At 32.9% G+C, this 18,282-nt stretch overlaps 1 protein-coding gene across 23 annotated transcripts in view; it reads left to right on the top strand.

The window, feature by feature from the left end:
- Positions 1-18,282, top strand: part of Ppfia2 (PTPRF interacting protein alpha 2) — a 454,825-nt gene that overhangs the window by 421,431 nt on the left and 15,112 nt on the right. For 12 of the 23 annotated variants that reach the window (XM_074084029.1, XM_074084050.1, XM_074084034.1 and 9 more), the window contains 4 exons: positions 7,826-7,888; positions 9,099-9,128; positions 10,680-10,873; positions 13,045-13,142. In XM_074084029.1, the coding sequence (XP_073940130.1) occupies positions 7,826-7,888; positions 9,099-9,128; positions 10,680-10,873; positions 13,045-13,142 (385 nt within the window). The remainder of the gene's footprint in view (positions 1-7,825; positions 7,889-9,098; positions 9,129-10,679; positions 10,874-13,044; positions 13,143-18,282) is intronic. The other 11 variants (XM_074084032.1, XM_074084051.1, XM_074084030.1 and 8 more) reach the window with 2 other exon arrangements.

The raw sequence follows: 18,282 nt of genomic DNA, 5'->3' as shown, positions 1-18,282 counted from the left end.
TCTTATCCAACATCATAAAATATAGGAGAATAAGATAAATCTGACTGTGGAAAAAGGAAGTTTTACTACTTTATTGTAGTTTTCAGGTATAAAACTATCTGAAGTATAAACTTTCACATATGCCCTTAAGCAATATCAAAGAATTTGCCTCATTTCTATTATATTTGCACTTATTTTCCTCAAAATGCACAAAATTCTAATGTCAAAAATACATTGAATTTGAAAAACTTATGTCTTCCATGCATAATCCCATGTTAAGTTCTTCCTAAATAATATATAAGAAATGTTATTAACTTAAATATGTATATGTATATAACTTAAAACTCCTACTTATGATATTATTTTAAGCAAATGTAGTAAAGAAGTACTATAGCTAGAGTATCATGAAAGATAAAAGATAATTCCGGATACATTTAAAATTAAAACTGAAGGGGATGCTATTGTCAGGGACTGCCGAAGGATAGAAAGGATGGGAGTAATACAAGAAGGTGGTAGAATAAACCACTAGTTGATTGGTTTGTAAGGAAGAGAGGGAAAGTTAGGAGAAAGGGAGGAGAAGAAAAAGAAAAGGAACAAAAAGTATGTGTAGAGGAAGTATTGAAAAAGTAAGGAGGAAAAATTATAATAAAAGTCAGATAAATTGAAAATTAAACAAAAAGAACAAAAAAATTTAGTCAAAATTTTGTCCTTGCTAAGGAGAGGAGTGGGTTTCTTATGAGCTCTATTCAGTAGACTGGATGTCCTTCTTCAATTTCTGGTCCTTAGGTTTTGTCTTCAGTGCTCACACTTCCCCCTCAGGGTGGCAGCCCTGCGCAACCATGGAAGTCTCTCTTCTTTCTTTTTAAAATTTATTTATTTATTTTTCATTTTTATTGTGCTGGGTGAGGGTACACTGTGGCATATACAAAAAATCTTACAATGTATCAAATATATTACACTTGAACTGAGAAGGTCATGAAAATAGTTACCATAAACTAGACTCTGATCTGCTGAGTTTTCCAGCCAAGAAAGAGGCATCACAACTGATTTGTATCAGTTGCTCTCCTTTCAAGAGCAAATGCAATAAAACATAACAAAAATTTCAAATTCTGCAAAAATAAAAGCATGGGAAGTCCCAATGTCCAGATAAAAATTAAGATGTACGTCAGTATTTTTATTTAGTAACATAAGCAAAGTTCATTTCTTAATGGAAAATAGAAAAATAAAACATAACTTTTCTAAAAAATCTTTAACAAAACTGAAGCAATTCAAATTACAGAATACCAAAGATGAGACTCCACTCAGTTGTTTAAGAAACAGGCAGAAATGGAGTTTTGAAACTCTTAATTATCTAGCTGCAGTCCACTTAAGACTTTTTTCCTTCAGATCAGGATGCCAACAATGCAAAGCTGCTTTCAGTTTCTTAAGTTTCTATGCTGATTATGAAATTTTGCAATTGCTCTTTCTGCAGTTGTTCTGCCTGGAACATTCTCCCCACTCCAAGGTCACAAACTCCCCAATTCATCTGTCCTTTATGAGCCATGTATGTAATGCCTCTGAAAACCTTTTCCTAACACCCAAAGTTGGGATTGGTTCCTTGCTTGAGTTTCCATTCTGCGTACTTATAAAAAAACATGCTAAAAATTCTTCTCTAAATGTATCCCCCACTAGACAAAACAAGAATAGCATGAAGGTTAACCCCAGGCTTTCACTCATTGAAGGGGAATTGTAGTTACTCTGCAAATATTCATCTTAAAAGTGATCGTTATACAAGTAACTTCATCCACCATTATTAAGGATATGAACATGTATGGCCTCAGTTCAGACAGAGAAACTATACTGAGGAAGGTGTGTTGATCAGCAGGTTTAGCTTTGAAATGTGAAATATAAGCAAAGTGCTGGGAAGTTCTTGGAACTCAAAGGAGAAGAAAAAAATCACTTCTGGTTGAGTAAAAGCATCAGAAAGGAATTACTTGCTTACAGCATTCAAGCTTTATATTTGTTTTCAAAATTAGTAAATAATCTTGCTTAATACTTGGAATATATGGAAAAGTAAAAAACCAAAAATTTAAAATTAATAAAATATGATTATAGAGATAACCTACATCAAGTTTTTTCACTCTTAGCCTGGTGATAGACTTTTATAGTTTTGTAATCATTTAATAAAGTTTTATTTCACATAATATATCATTTTGCACTTTTCTTTCAAAACTTATATATAACATGAATATATTCTTCATTTCAGTAAATACTAAATGACAATATCATATTTACTTTCTTCATATCTTCTTTATGGGAGTGCTATAATTCATATTATCAAATCACTATTATAAATTTTGCTTCTTTAACAATTTTTATTATGTATAAATTAGGTACACATTGCTGTATTGCACAATCTGTGGTCATCTCCATAGTAATATCATCTAAAATTATATATTAGGACTTATACTTAGAAAATACAAAAGCAGAGTTTGTTTGTTTGTTTTATTCATATGTACATACAATGTTTGAATCATTTCTCCCCCTTTACCCTCCCCCCTCCATAATCCCCCTGCCCCCTCCCTTTCCCCTCCACTCCCTCGATACCCGGCAGAAACTATTTTGCCCTTATCTTTAATTTTGTTGAAGAGAGAGTATAAGCAATAATAGGAAGGAACAAGGGTTTTTGCTGGTTGAGATAAGGATAGCTATACAGGGAGTTGACTCACATTGATTTCCTGTGCATGTGTGTTACCTTCTAGGTTAATTCTTCTTGATCTAACCTTTTCTCTAGTTCCTGGTCTCCTTCTCCTATTGGCCTCAGTTGCTTTAAAGTATCTGCTTTAGTTTCTCTGTGTTGAGGGCAAAAAATGCTATCTAGTTTTTTAGGTGTCTTACCTATATTCATACCTCCCTTGTGTGCTCTCGCTTTTATCATGTGATCAAAGTCCAATTCCCTTGTGTTTGCCCTTGATCTAATGTCTGCATATGAGGGAGAACATATGATTTTTGGTCTTTTGGGCCAGGCTAACCTCACTCAGAATAATGTTCTACAGTTCCATCCATTTACCTGTGAATGATAACATTTCATTCTTCTTCATGGCTGCATAAAATTCCATTGTGTATAGATACCACATTTTCTTAATCCATTCGTCAGTAGTGGGGCATCTTGGCTGTTTCCATAACTTCGTTATTGTGAATAGTGCTGCAATAAACATGGGTGTGCAGGTGCCTCTGGAGTAACCTGTGTCACATTCTTTTGGGTATATACCCAAGAGTGGTATTTCTGGATTATATGGTAGATCAATGTTTAGCTTTTTAAGTAGCCTCCAAATTTTTTTCCAGAGTGGTTGTACTGGTTTACATTCCCACCAACAGTGTAAGAGGGTTCCTTTTTCCCCACATCCTAGCCAACACCTGTTGTTACAAAAACAGAGTTTTAAAGAAAAGTTATTATATCTCAGAACATGGCTATTGGTTTGGATAATAAAAGGGATTTTTCTGTATATTCAGGTTTCAGACTAGGGTCCTTACCCAAGTGTATTTTGTTCATTTGCAAGTCCTCAAGAGAGAAAGACAGCACAGTTAGGAGTGTTTAGTCTTGTTTTGTTTCTAATGACTAGAACCTTCTGCCTCCTTTGCTGTCTGGAAATAGATTAAACCCCAGATGGAAAATCTAAAGGTGAAATTCATTATTTCTAGATTAGATGAGGGCATGCCTGTCATCCCATCTATGTGTGAAGCAGAGGTAGGGGGACTGAGGTCCAAGGCAAGACTGGGCAAAAGAGCTAGACCCTATATGAAGACTGGGGATGTCAACATAACACCCTTGGTAGAATGCAAGTATTAGCACCTGAGTTCAAAACCCCAGTACCACTTGTTTTTGTAAAGCTACTATAACTGCAGAAGACCTCTTCCTTAACTGGATAAGGACAGAGACATCAGCTAATTAAAATTTAGTTCAAAGGAGATGTCAAAAAGAATATGCATATTCTTTAAGTACTTTATCTTAAGTAAATTGTGAACACTCCAGCATAAGCATCTAGGACTTTCCATCAAGTACATTTCTAATCCCGAAGTTCCACACTGTCTTTCTTTAGTAGTCTCATCAACTAAACATCTTTGTTTTTTTTCTAGTTGGTTTTTAGTTTTTTAAGTGTTAACTTTAAGATAATTCAAAAAGCCATTTGAATGCAGAATTCTTCCTGACATTTATAACTTCTCCACGACTCTGACAAAGTTATGTCTCATAGATACTGGGTTTTAAAATTTACTTTTGTCTATTTAAAAAAAAAAACTCAACAAGTGTTCACACACTAAGCAAAATTTCTTTTATTTTTTGTTTTATGTATTTATTTAAATTTCCGTAATTAAAAAAAAAATAAGTGCAGTGAAAGTAAAATAAGATCTAATTATGAATCTCAAAATTATTAGTAGAGTGATTTATCTTCCAATGAAAAGCAAAAATCAGATGGGGAGACGTGAATCTAAGCCATTTAAATACAAAAAGTGCATTTCAACTTACTTTACTTTGTAATTTAATTGTAAACTAAAAAGTACTTTGAAATGACCCAGATAATCTTACTAGATGAGGTGATATCTAGAATTATTCTGAGGTCTGGCTGATTTAATTAGCCTGTACCGCTGACAGCAAGAGAACTAATTATTTTCCCGTTTAATTTTCATGGGTTATTTCTTAAGCTCATTTACTATTTATTTTTCTGTCATATCTCTTTCTGGAATGACTTAAACAGACAACGACTTGAATTCTTAACATTCTTTAGGCATGTACCTCTCTGTTCCCATTTGATAATACTAAGAGTGGTCTAAGCAGAGGCAAATAAGACACATTAAGCACAAAATTTAAGGAGGCACAAAATGTCAGGTGACAGCCTTGCACTTGCACACTCCTGCAAGTGAATGCTTCCTTAAATTTAATTTTCTGAAATTTCACTTTCCTTTCTTCCTAGACCTAGTCCTCTGTTTAGGAAAATTTACTAGGGTTGTTATTGAAAAGTGTCATTGTTATAACTCAAGCCTCATTATAATTTGGTAATTGTGGCTGAAATTTTATAAATGATCTGTTAGATGCTGATGATGTTAGCCACAGAGGATGACTATTGATTGCTTTCTGTGGCTGAGACATTGGGAGGTTGTAGTATAACATAACAAGAGGACTATATCCAAATTCTATGATGGCTGCCCTTTATATTTTTTCAGCACAGTTTGTGTATTTTCTTTATCTTTGGTCCCAAGGCACTATGTCCTTATGTCCTTTGGTTAAATCTCCCACTCTAGCTCTTCTGCTAAGGACAGTAGTCTCTGAAATTCTCATGCTTTAAATCACTCCTTCATGACATACCTAGATAAAACTCCCATCTTCCAAACTGGAGGTAGAAAGAAAGCAATCCAAGTGAACAATTCACTTACCACATGTGGGCTTTCTTATAAAATAAGCTTGTTAAAACCTCAACTAATGTCTACTTCATCAGGTTGTATTGAAACTATTTTGTTGGTTACTTTACAAGATTATGGGGCAGGAAACAATCCTTATAAGTAAAACTGATCATCAAAGGTCAACAACTAGCTTGCAACTTCTGAAAATTCATCACCTATATTTGGCACACTGATCTAGATATATGTGCATTTTTCAAGTAAAGATACAGATAAAACCATAACCTCCAGTATCTTAATAATCTAAGAATACTGGTAGAAAACATGTGAAAGAGATTAACACAAGTTTCTACTTTGATATGAGATAATATTTGGTCATATTTCTAATAGAAGAAGTGAGATCTTCATTAATTTGATTCAGAATCAAAGTAGAAGAGGACGATTTGCTCAGAAATCAGTATCAAATAACACTGGCTTATATGCATTTTTTTCTAAATAGTCATCAATGAAACTGACTTTGAATAAAAATATATTTACTCTAGCAAAACATCATGATCAGTGGGTGTAAAGGGAATGGGACATAAGAGTGCAAGGCAGTTTTTAATATGATACATCCCTCCCAGGACAATAAAAACAATTTCAAATGATTTGATGTCTCCTCTATCCTGTACAACTGTTTATAGTGAGCAAAATCTGAGTGTAGATAAAAGGGGTTTCTACTAGTGACATGATAGACTCTTTATTCCAATATATATTTTATAAGTGTGGAAAGATTAATCTTATAAGGAAAAAATTGTATTCTAAAACATCAAGAGAATGAGAATTTTTATAATTTACTTACAATTATGAATCTTTACTGTCCAGCTCCCTTTGTTAAATGTATGTGTTTATACATATCTATATATATGTGTGTGTCATATATACATGATATACATAGGTAAATAATAAACATGATACACATCTTTATATCACTTATAAAAGATTTCTCTTATATCAAATTATAGTGTCCATCATTCCTGACCTGACTTTCTGAGATGACCTGCTTTCAGTCTATTGAATGTGGATTCTGTCTTAATAAACTTTGCTAACAATTTCACTACAAAAATTATTGTGAACAATTTAGTTTATATGTATTTATGTTTTAAATAATATAAAATCTTGTTTATAATATGAAGAAAGTCAAACATGGTATTATCTAAATGGTGGAAAATGCTAGAGTGAACTAGATTGCTAATTTGAGCATCATAACTTAGCTGCTTCCAGAACTTCAAAACTAAAATCTTTCCAAAACAAGAAACGAATAATATACAGGATATAAATTTCATTTCTGCATCTGGAAAACTTTGCTGTGTTCATTAAGATTTCCCAGTGAAAGGGAGATAATGATGAGGGGATATGAATATGATCAAAATACATTATATATATGTATGAAAATAGCATAATGAAATCCAGTAAAAACTGTAAAAAAGGAAGAAGGGACAATAATAGTGGGTGAATTTGATCAAAGTACATTGTATGCATGAATGAAAATATCACAGTGAAACCCATTATACAATTAACATATGCTAATTAAATAGACTTAAAAATTTTACCAGTGAAATTGTAAAATTTGAAGGGAAGTGGTTCCTTCTAGTGGACAGTATTTAAACAATATGCTGTGTTTATGTTGCTAAGTGGATTTTGTATTAGAAATTGCAGATTTTTCAGCATATAGAACTAATATCAAGGGCTGTTTTATTTGGAAAGCAAGTAGGGCTTCATACTAGAATAAGGTACACTGGAGTGCAGACTTTTGCACCATTTTCTTGTCTAAGGTGTATTAGCGGCTGGAGGAAAAGCTTGCTGGTAGTTTTTGCCAGGTATGTACAAGACCCTGGGTTTGATCTCCAGTACTAGGAAAAAAAGAACAAAAACCAAGAACCCATAATGATAAAGGTTACTGTAGAAGAATAGGGAATATATAAATTAAAAACACAGGAAACAATGTATTAACTTAATCAAGAAAGGAAGAAATCATTTGAAAAAAACTGATGCTGGTTTTCAAACAGGTTATGATTGTGCTTACAGCTTTGTATAGACACTTGATTTTCTCTTTCCACCAAAGTACATGTGTGATCATTTCATAAAGGAAAAACAAAGTTACATTCTTTTATAATTAGTCATCATTATTACAAAAGTACATCTGATAGCCACATACTTTTGAAAAGCAAAGTTTGATCGTGTCCTTTTTCTGGTTAATAACATGGCAATATCACTCTAAATCTACACCCTATGAGCAACACAGCTTGCCTCTGTCCATGAATCCTTTGAGTAGGAGGGAAAGGAGCTGAACTTTCTACCTATGCTGTGTCATGCGTGTGTAAAGCCAGGGCAATGGGAGAGATGCAATGCTGCTGATTTACAGAGGTGCTGCCTTTCTCTTTATCCTGCTTACCTCCCTGGATTCCACTGCTAACCCTGGGCTCCACACTAGCCTTCAGGCAACGTTTGGGTGACCCATGAAGAAATGGAAAATCTTGCAGCTCCAGCAAAAACGGTTAGTCTTTATAGCTTTGTTGAGTCTGAACAAAATTATTTTGCTGCTGTTTGAATGAGAAAATCTGATTTGTTTATTATAGACCAGAGAAATGGGGTGTGCTTATTTACATACAAAGATAGTTAACATGTTTTTGTTACAGTTTTATTTTATTAGACTTTTTTTGCCTTTTTTAAATAAAACAATGTTAGGTTGCCATAATCAGGTAAATATCGCAAGTTTGTAGTTTACAACAATAATAAAGAAGTTAGTGAAATCTTTAATTTTGCAACATTGGAAATTTTTGCTAATGAATATTACTTATTATTAGGCACATTCATAGGTAAAACATGTTATTAAGCCAAGTTAAACTTATAGAAAAGTTAAGATTGAATCCTCATTTTTAATATAATTATGTAGTTTCATGTACTTTACAATCTCAGACACAGAACTTGATCAAAAAAAACCTGGTATGTTAATTTGTCATATGAAGGCACAGTTTTAAATAACTTCTCTGGGACTGTGTAATTGGCAGCTTTTAAAAATATAATGCTATACATAGTGGTATTATTCATGTAAAGTAACAAAGTTGGGCATATATATTTTATCTTCAGCAACTTTTTTTTTTCAATTTCAAGTTCGTTCTGTTTTATCCCTACTGGAAAAACTGGTTGTCTAGAAGTTTTTAAAGTATAAAAATGCAAATGTCATATATGAATTTTATTTTGTTTGGTTTTGTTGTACTTGCTTTTTTGTTTGTTTTTATACATTGAACTATATTTGATTACCACAAAGCTTTACTAGAAAGTCACAGTTACCATTTTTGCTTCATTAGTTTCTATCATATATATGCATGTATGCATATTTCTACACATACAATCAGAAGTTTTTATTATAACACATTAAGTTTGGAAAATGATATACTTTTAAGAATTAAAATAAGATTGTAACGACCAGATCAAATGTTCACAAAATCATGAAAATCCTATTCATCAATGTATATATATTTAAATTAGAATTAATTTAAAACTGTTATTGTCTGTAGTTGCTCTTAATTTGGGAAGTTGAGTATTTTGAAGTAGAATAAAAGTCTGTGTATCTATCTGACTTGATCATGATAATTAACATTTTGTATAAGAATTGTACTTCTGCTAGAAAATTTTTTAATGTATTCACTTGAAATTAATTTATGCTTACCTGCTTTATTAATCATTTCCTGCTGCTAACACAGAAAGAATCAGAGGAAGGAAGCTGGGCCCAGGTAGGAAATTCACATGCTTTAAGATAACTTCATTTAGTAGGCTATAAGGATATAATTTAGAAAACCATTTTAAGTTATAATACTTAGAATCAACACTTTTTTCAATAATTAAATAACAATATAATTGAATATCACTTATGTTGATATTATGTTTAATATTATAGATATCTTTGTAAACACTATTTGACAAATACAGTGTTTTCATTTCATAGCTGGTCTATGTAATAGGGTAATTTTCTCTCTTCCATAAAGAATGATCTGCAACTTAAATATCTCTGAAATCACCCTTTAATATACTTAATAAAGAATCATTCAAAGGGCAGGCAGAGTGGCTCAAGTGGTAGAGTGCCCATCTAGCAAGCATGAGGCCCTGAGTTCAAACCCCAGTACCGCACCCCTCCCCAAAAAAGAATCATTCAAGTTGAATGTAAGAGGGAAAATTACAAAAGATTATGCAGAGTCCCATATGCTATAAGGTAACATGCAAAGTGAGGTTTGGGGCTGAAGGGCAGGTGTCAGTGCACTATAAGTACAAGTCAGAGGCAAGTCCCTTCCTTTTACTAAGATGGTCATGACAGGCATCTATGGTGTGAATAAGCACATATGTTTGCAAGGAAGCTGTACATTTTCTTTAATAGCTGAAAGAATAAATCAATGTGACACAAACATTTGAGTATAAAAACTTGTAATAGTTATACTAGAATAAATTTTGATCTTGATAAGAATTTCATCATTCTTGAAAAAGGGGAAGCACCTAGATAGATTTTTCACTAGACATACATGTTATAATTAAGCCATGAATTTACACTATGATAAAAAATAAATAGAAAATAATAGTCCTTTTTAAAAAATGGGTTTGGTGTAATGGCTGATTTGTTTTTCAATTTATCTGTTATGAGCAACATTTTGAAATAGCAGTTCATATTTTTATGTTAAAGAATTTGATTATGTCTTACTTTTGATCATGCCCCGCTTCTTTAAGTAGAATCTGTGTTGACTGATTTCTAGAAAAGCCTTTGATTGTTTCCAACATTCTTTATGGAACGGTGGCTTCATGCTCTGCTGGGGAACAATAATATTGAATTAAAGCTTCAAAATCCTGTCTTTCCAACCTCATTGCTCTTCTTTGTTTGTTTTCTGAGGTTCCTATTTCACAAGATTTGCTATTACACTGTAGCAATGGCAATAGTAGCTTTGAAAGAGGGAAGTGGTAAAGTAGTGGCTGGCAGATATAAATAAAATAAGTACTCTTAAAGCTCAAAACTCATAGTATACCTCTATTTACAATTTTTTCCTAACAAAATGCATGTTTGGAAAAAATGCTATTACTTTTCAGAATTCAAAATTAACATCTGATTATTTTCATAGGCAAATACTTGGGCCATCTATACAGAGTTCCATTTTATACCAAAAAAAATAAAATACAGGATAAATTTTTATCACATATATAACAGCGATTAAATATCAGTTACAATAATGGGTCAGTCACATCCTTCAATTACCATCTCATTTTATTGGTTGAGAAACTTGACTGCTATAAAACAATTCTAGTGTCCGGTTTTTCTACAGACTCTGGCGTATGGAGACATGAACCATGAATGGATTGGAAATGAATGGCTTCCCAGCCTTGGGTTACCTCAATACAGAAGTTACTTTATGGAATGTTTGGTGGATGCAAGAATGTTAGATCACCTAACAAAAAAAGATCTTCGTGTCCATTTAAAAATGGTGGATAGTTTCCATCGGTAGGTTTTTCCTAAAGAATAAAAGGAAACAATAAATAATGTGTATTTCCCTGATTCAAAATAAATAGTTAAGAGGGGTAGAAAATATGTGCTATTCAAAACATCTGCATGTATCTACTTGGAACAACATTTTCAAGCAGCAAGTGGCAGGGACTACCTAATATTTATATTATGTGTCCAAAGTTTATGCAGATATGCACAAGAAAAATTATTCTCGTGGAGAATGTTTGCCTTTTCCTAGTTAGTGCTTAGGAATTTCCATGTTTGTAATTTTTATAGTTTATTTGTTTATATTAGAAAATAATAATCAAATCTTTATAGTTTCAATACTACAACTACATGTTCTTATAAATTACATATTGTAGAGACATAGTAGAAAAACTTTGACAAAGAATTATATAAAGGACATTTTTGTGATTTTTATTTTGTCATAAGTCCTTTAGTCTTTTTGTTTATTTGTACATTAATTTTCAGAAAAAAATTCTTGTTATGCTACCCCGCTATGAGGAAACATATAAGTAAAATACTATCTCTTTTTTCCAAGTGGTTTACCATCTAGCAGGTTAAAAAAAGTGGAAGCTGTATCATGAGTGTTTTGCTGTATCTCACTATCCTTGTAGTGGATGGGCCAGAGGTTGAGATCCATGTGTCGAGAAGTATGGTTTCTCCTATGGATTTACTCCTTGGCTTGCTGACAGGCACCTCTCTCTGTCCTCATATGGTCTTTCCTCTGTGAATGTACATTCCTAGTGTCTCTGTTTGTGTATTCCTTCTTCTTATATAGACACCAGTCATATAAGATGAGGACCCATCCTAATGGCCTCTTTTAGTATCATTACATTTTTAAGACCCTGTTTGTAAATACAGTCATGTTCTGAACTACTGGGGATTACAACTTGTAACCCAGTTTCAATGTGTGAATTTGGGAAGAATATAACTCACCATATCTACTAAGTGCAGATTTCTTTCCTTCTTTCTCTGATTCTGAAGCACTTTAGCCAATATTGTACTTTTTAAATGCAGGGCTTAGAAATGTATGCAACATTTGAGTATAGCCTGGCCAGTGTACACATTTACATTTATGTACGTTGCTAAACACAAGAAATCAACGATAGTCAATGATCTATACTCTTAAACCTAAAGAAGCTTTTTGTTCCTATCCCATACTGCCATGGACTATATATATCTAATGTCACTCAATTCTCTCATTCCTTTCTCTATACATCTCTGATCTCTGTATTTTCTTTCCATACTCACAGCCGTGACCCCTTAATTGGTTTTCCTCTCTCCTAGGATTACTTATTTCCCTGGGCCCCATTTTACTATGAAATCATTTTTCCCTGAATAACAACAAAAATGATTTTATTGTCAATCCTTTCTCCTCTGAAAATTGTTCAGTAATTCCCATTCACATGAATAAACTTCACACACAAAATGCAAGACTTTCCTTACTACACCCTATTCGCCATATGTAACTGTTCCTCTTTACATCACAGCCTGTATTTCAACTCTGGACAGTGTACTTCAATATCACCACACCTTTAAATTTTCTTATGCAATACTATGATCCTGATGTTCCACTTTCCTCAGTAACCCCTTTTTTGCTACCTGATGCTTTATAGATCATTCCCATTGTCCTCTTCCACAATATCCTTTCCACACACAGTTTCAATATATGCTCTTTTTTTGAATTTCACTGTCAAGTGTTGGATTATCAGTTTTGGTGTTTGATACTGTTATTATTTAACATACTCATATTATTATGTGATTTTTCTCATCAGTTTAAGAAGAGAGTATCTATTTTCTATAAATTCCTGTCTGTAAAAGGACGTTAGTTCTTTTTTTAATGGGTAAGATATTAGCACACAATGTAGAAATAGCTGAAAGGAAATCAAAGATATATGGATGAATAACTATCTCTGAATATTTTCAAACAATGTATTTCTTATTTTTTCAAATAGTTTTTTTCTACTTTTTAGAAACACTGTGTGCTTAGAATAATTATAAATTGGTTTCATTCCAATACTAAAGGATTTAATTCAATTGTAATTTATTAACCTGGTCTTCTGAGAAGTAGTGCATAATACCTAGATTTAAGTATGCTTGCTCAAAGGACATTCTTCACCTTCTGAGTAAATTTAATGCATTTTCTTCTTTTACAAAAATAACAGAACAAGTTTACAGTATGGAATTATGTGCTTAAAGAGGTTGAACTATGACAGAAAAGAATTAGAAAGAAGGCGAGAAGCAAGTCAACATGAAATAAAAGGTAACATGTCTTTCTTTCACACCAAATGTCTCTGGGATTTTTTTAGTTTCACTTTTGTAAACCTAAGATTATATGTGTATATATAATACACTCACACATATATATATGTGTGTGTATATATACATATTATACATATCATGTGACATTGTTTTTTTTTTCCTTAGCTATAATACAGAAAAGAGTATTGTCGCATTATTGGATAAAAACCCTATTTGGGACATATTCTTGATTTTTGGAATGGAGATCATGTCTCTGAACCTACTAATTATACATTCTTCTTGTACTAAAATGTTTCCATATAAATATTTTTGCCAAACTTTTAATGGAATATTCTCACTATAATTCAGAGAAATGTGGTATTTAATGTTTATAGCATTTGATCTTTGCTGTATGTCATTTGAATTTTATTTCAGTGACCCAAAATTTTATTTTTGTAATATAGTTGTAGAAATTATGTTAGAATTTTATAGAGAAATTAAGGAAGGATTTTCCGCTATAAACTAGAATAGTCTGTGAATAATTTTAGCTTAAAATGGTTTTAGGAGTATTACTAATTGCTGCAACTACTTTGTATATAAAAATGTTTGATTTGAATAATAAGAAAAGACACTCCATGGTGCAGATTTATTAAAAGTGCTGTGTTTTATAATTAATATTTGAATTAGTCGATTCTGTGTTGCTATGTAAAACACCCAGGACAGACTAACTTTATAAAGGAAAGATATTTATATTTTCAGCCTCTCAGTTTGGGAGACTGAAAGTCCAAGCAGTATGACACAGGTTCTTGGGAGGTCCCACTTGTCTGTGTTACCTCATGGTGGATGACAGTGGTGGAAGCACATGTGGTACCAAATAGTCACATTGCCAGACAGGAAGCCAGAGAGCTGGGTAGGACCAGTCTCAGGCTTTTATAAGAACCTTCTTTAGAACACTACTAAGGGGCCTAAGAAAACCACTTCAATCTATTCCAAGGGCAGTATGCATAGTTAACCTAAAGAATTCCCACCAGCCCCAACCTCTTAAATGTTTCACACCAATACCATGATACCTAGGGCTACAGTTCTAACACATGAAACTTTGGGGAATACACTAAAACCATCTATTTGTTGAGAATTACCTTAAAATACAGAGGAAATAATGGTTTAAAAAGAGGAGTATGCTAGATTCTGTCCTGTTAGAGACCATTGGATCTTCATTATTATTGTTGAATAAAAATAAATTATTGGTGATAAGAAATAAATATCTTCAGGCCTTTGTTTTTGGTAAAAAATCACTTATGTTGTTTAAAGGAAATAAATGGCTTATTGGGGAAAATATAACTAAAAATTTTTGTAGAAAAATTTGGACATTAGATTACTTACCAGCTCTATTTTCTTTCCTATTATCCAAGAATTGCTTCATAGAAGCATTTTATGAATGTCAGTCAGTTCTCAATATGACATTAATTATTCAAAGTTAACTATGAGTCTTTGTTGTCATCTTTACCTTCTAGGCTTACTTTGGATAAGAAAATCTTACATATTACCTGTTACTCTTATTACTCAATATCAAAGACCTTTTTACTCTTTAAGATCATCTATCTTAGTCTTCCATAATCTTCATTTGTGATAATATAATTTGTGATAATATATTTTATATTTGGCATTTCTTAGTGTATTACTTCTAATAGGCTGTGCTTGAATGCATATGAACATGATTAGTTAAAAACATTTTCCTTTATGTGGTTCATCAGAGTATAGATAAACATACAATGGATTTCTTGTAACACTCCATTTGACTCATTATTTAGAAGAAAGTGTAATAAAAAATGGAGTTGCTTGATTTTACTTCATTGTGGTCCTATGGGAAATTGCATGTTGTTTTTAGTGCATTGTTCTTCAGTTGAATAGAAATTTGGGGATGAATGGACCAAAGATAGACCTCAGAAGGAAATGTGTATTTGACCTGACATTGTGTTTTAGTTGACAAATCAATTCTACCCATAGGATACCACTTTCTAGTTTTCTTTGTGAAATATTTTTTCCAAATAAATTTTATTAAGCCTGGTCTCACTATAGGAAATGTTTCACATATAAGTATATCTAGAAGAGAAGAGTTAACTATCTGGCCTAACATCAAATGTTATATTAGTATTTGGCAATTGTTATTTATAGTCATGAGAAAAAATTCCATGATTCACTGTGATTATATTCAAACAACTCCATATTAAAAGTAGTTGTTAGTGAGATCATAAGTAGCTCCTTTTTCCTGTAACAATTTGATGACATTTACAGGAATAACTCTTAACTGTGACCAGGGGTCTCTGTTATTACCTGAAGTGTTAATTAACCTTGACCTTAATAAGTAGGTTTCTAAAGTAAGAAAAAATCTCAAGAGTGTACTGACATTTAATTTGTTGCTGTGAAACAGTCAACACTGATCTCTAGTCATTTATTGTTTAGGTCAAGAAGATTCCTACAAAGCATTAAAATAAGGGCATAAATTTTGCTTGGAAATATATTTATACAATAGCACGTGATTTATAAAATGAAAAAGGATATGTTGCTGTTTTAAAGAAAAGAACATTTGGATTAGTGCTTTATTTGTCCTTGCCTCATGAACATATTAGTTTATATATTTGATACTTCTTAACAATAGGTATGAAGATGGGAATTTTGCTTGACATATATCTTTAGAAATGTGATGACAACCTAATACATCTCAACTACTAAACATAAACCAAGCTCTAGAAAAGACAGACACTTCCTTGTTACAAATCAGTCTAGGGTAAAGAAAACAGGATGATTTTTGTTACATCTTTGAGGTCTTATCCTATTGGTTTAAAAAAAAAGAGTCATGTTCAGTAAAATTAAATGAATTGTTGCTATCACCCATATATAATTGCTCAGCTTTTGAAGCTCAAGTGCAAGATAGCTAGTACTTAAAAGACTCAGTTGTTGTCAACAGCAGCTAATTTTCTGAGACATACCACCACAATGGAACAAGGTACTGCCAACTCAGAAGAAAACCTGTGCTTTACAACGAACCTAGGGAGACACAGTGAACAGATACAACATAAAATTTCCATATATAATAAAAACCATGACGACAGTCCTTTTATTTTCTGAAGATATGGGCAAAGAAAGGGACAAAATTCTAAGGGAGACAATAAATATTCTGCCTCCTGCAGAAATGCATTCTGCTTCAGACAGAGCCTGCAACAGTAATAAGACTGGGACCTGGACATTCCAAACAGAGTCCTCATACTTAAATTCAAAGAAATTAGATTGCTCAAGCTACACCAGGGGTTATATAAGATAGATATGCCTATAGCTTCTAGATTCTTGTACAAATGCTTTACCAGAATGGTGGATGAGAAGAGATAAAAGTCTGAGGAGTCTCTAATTCTGAGTATAATGGAGTACATTCAATAAGACCATTCTTTGATCAAGAACAAAGAAAAGGTTATGTAAGTCAATAAGAAGAAATAAATAGCAATTTGAAGGTAGTAAGAAGAAGGTAAAACAGCCAGGACTTAATAGGCTATGATCTTGGGAAAAAGAGCAATGAATCGAGATAAATGGCAAGCCCATTAGTCTTTACTGCTTTTTCTTATTTCAAAGAGCAATAAGTATTGGAATTTAAAGATATCAAACCTATGAGGGCTTAAGGAGCCAAGATCTTGGAATAAGTAAGCCAAGCATTTATTCACTTTTTATTTATTAATTTGTTTATTGGTAAAGTAATGGGGATAAAATTCATGGACTAACGCATATGAAGCAAACATTCTAACATTGACTTACACTCCCAGCAAAAGCTGATATTTTGTACAACTTTCTGTTTCTGAGTTAATTTTTTTGAATTTTTAATTTTGTTGTTTTTATAGTTACTCACATGTGGGGGGGCATCTTGCCCCCCACTTTCAGGCACAACCTGTTCTGCCCTTTTGTTCTCCAATTTTGTTGAAGATAACACCTTAGAAATAAGAAAGCCATAGCAGTTTTGGTAGTGTAAGATAAAGATAGCTATGCAGAGAGATTCCTAGCATTGCTTCCATGCACTTGTGTATTGCAACCCACATTGGTTCATCTCTACCAGACCCCTTCACTACTTCCTAGTCCCCTTCCCACAGTGGCCTCTGTCAGTTTAAGATTACTATATTCACTCCTTTACAGTGGGCACATCAACCACATTCAAGATTTAGGTTTCCCTTTACCTATTCCTACCATGCATGTTCTCCCCTTAGTGTGTGACCCATGTCCAATAATATTACTGCATTTGTTTCAGATCTATAATCCAAATATGAGAGAACATGCGATTTTTGGCCTTCTGAGCCTGGCTAACTTCGCTTAAGATGATGTTCTCCAATTCCATCCATTTACTTGCGAATGACAAAATTTCATTCTTCCTTGTGGCTGAATAAAATTCCATTGTTTATAAATGCCACATTTTCTTAATCCATTTGTCAGTAATGGGGCATCTTGGCTGTTTCCATAGCTTGGCTATTGTGGAAAATGCTGCAATAAAAATGGGTGTGCAGGTGCCTATGGAGTAACCTGAGTCGCATTCCTTTGGGTATATCACCAAGAGTGGTATTGCTGGATCATTGCATACTCCTATAAGCCATATTATTAAAAAATAAAATATGAATCCTAGGGCTCAATTTAATAATCAGATACTGAAATCAACCAAGTGTATAAAATTGAAAAGTAGTAACATATGTCTACAGTTGAACTTGATGCTGCTCCCCCCACCCACAGTCTTTAAAATTATCATGACTAATGTGTTAGGAAAGTAGTGACAAAAATAGAACATTTCAATATATAGCTAGACTCAATATGTTAAGAATATACTCAAATGTAAATTTTTTTTTTACTTATTTTTTATTGTGCTGGGTTTGGGTACATTGTAGCATTTACAAAGATTCTTATAATGTATCAAATATATCATTTTTGAGTTCTCCCACTCCACTGCTCTCGCCTAAAGCTCTCCCTTGATTCCTGGAACAATTTCAACAGGTATCATTTTTGAATTTACATACATGCGTATACATTGTTTGCACCATATTCATCTCCTACTCCTTCCCCTCCATGTCCCCCCTTCCACCGGTACCAACTACCTCCCCTCCCTGGGCAGAACCTGTTCCTCCATCCTGTTCTCC

The sequence above is a fragment of the Castor canadensis genome, chromosome 8 (genome assembly GCF_047511655.1).
Source record: "Castor canadensis chromosome 8, mCasCan1.hap1v2, whole genome shotgun sequence".
Classification (NCBI taxonomy): Eukaryota; Metazoa; Chordata; class Mammalia; order Rodentia; family Castoridae; genus Castor; species Castor canadensis.
This window is presented reverse-complemented; position numbering and strand designations above follow the sequence as displayed.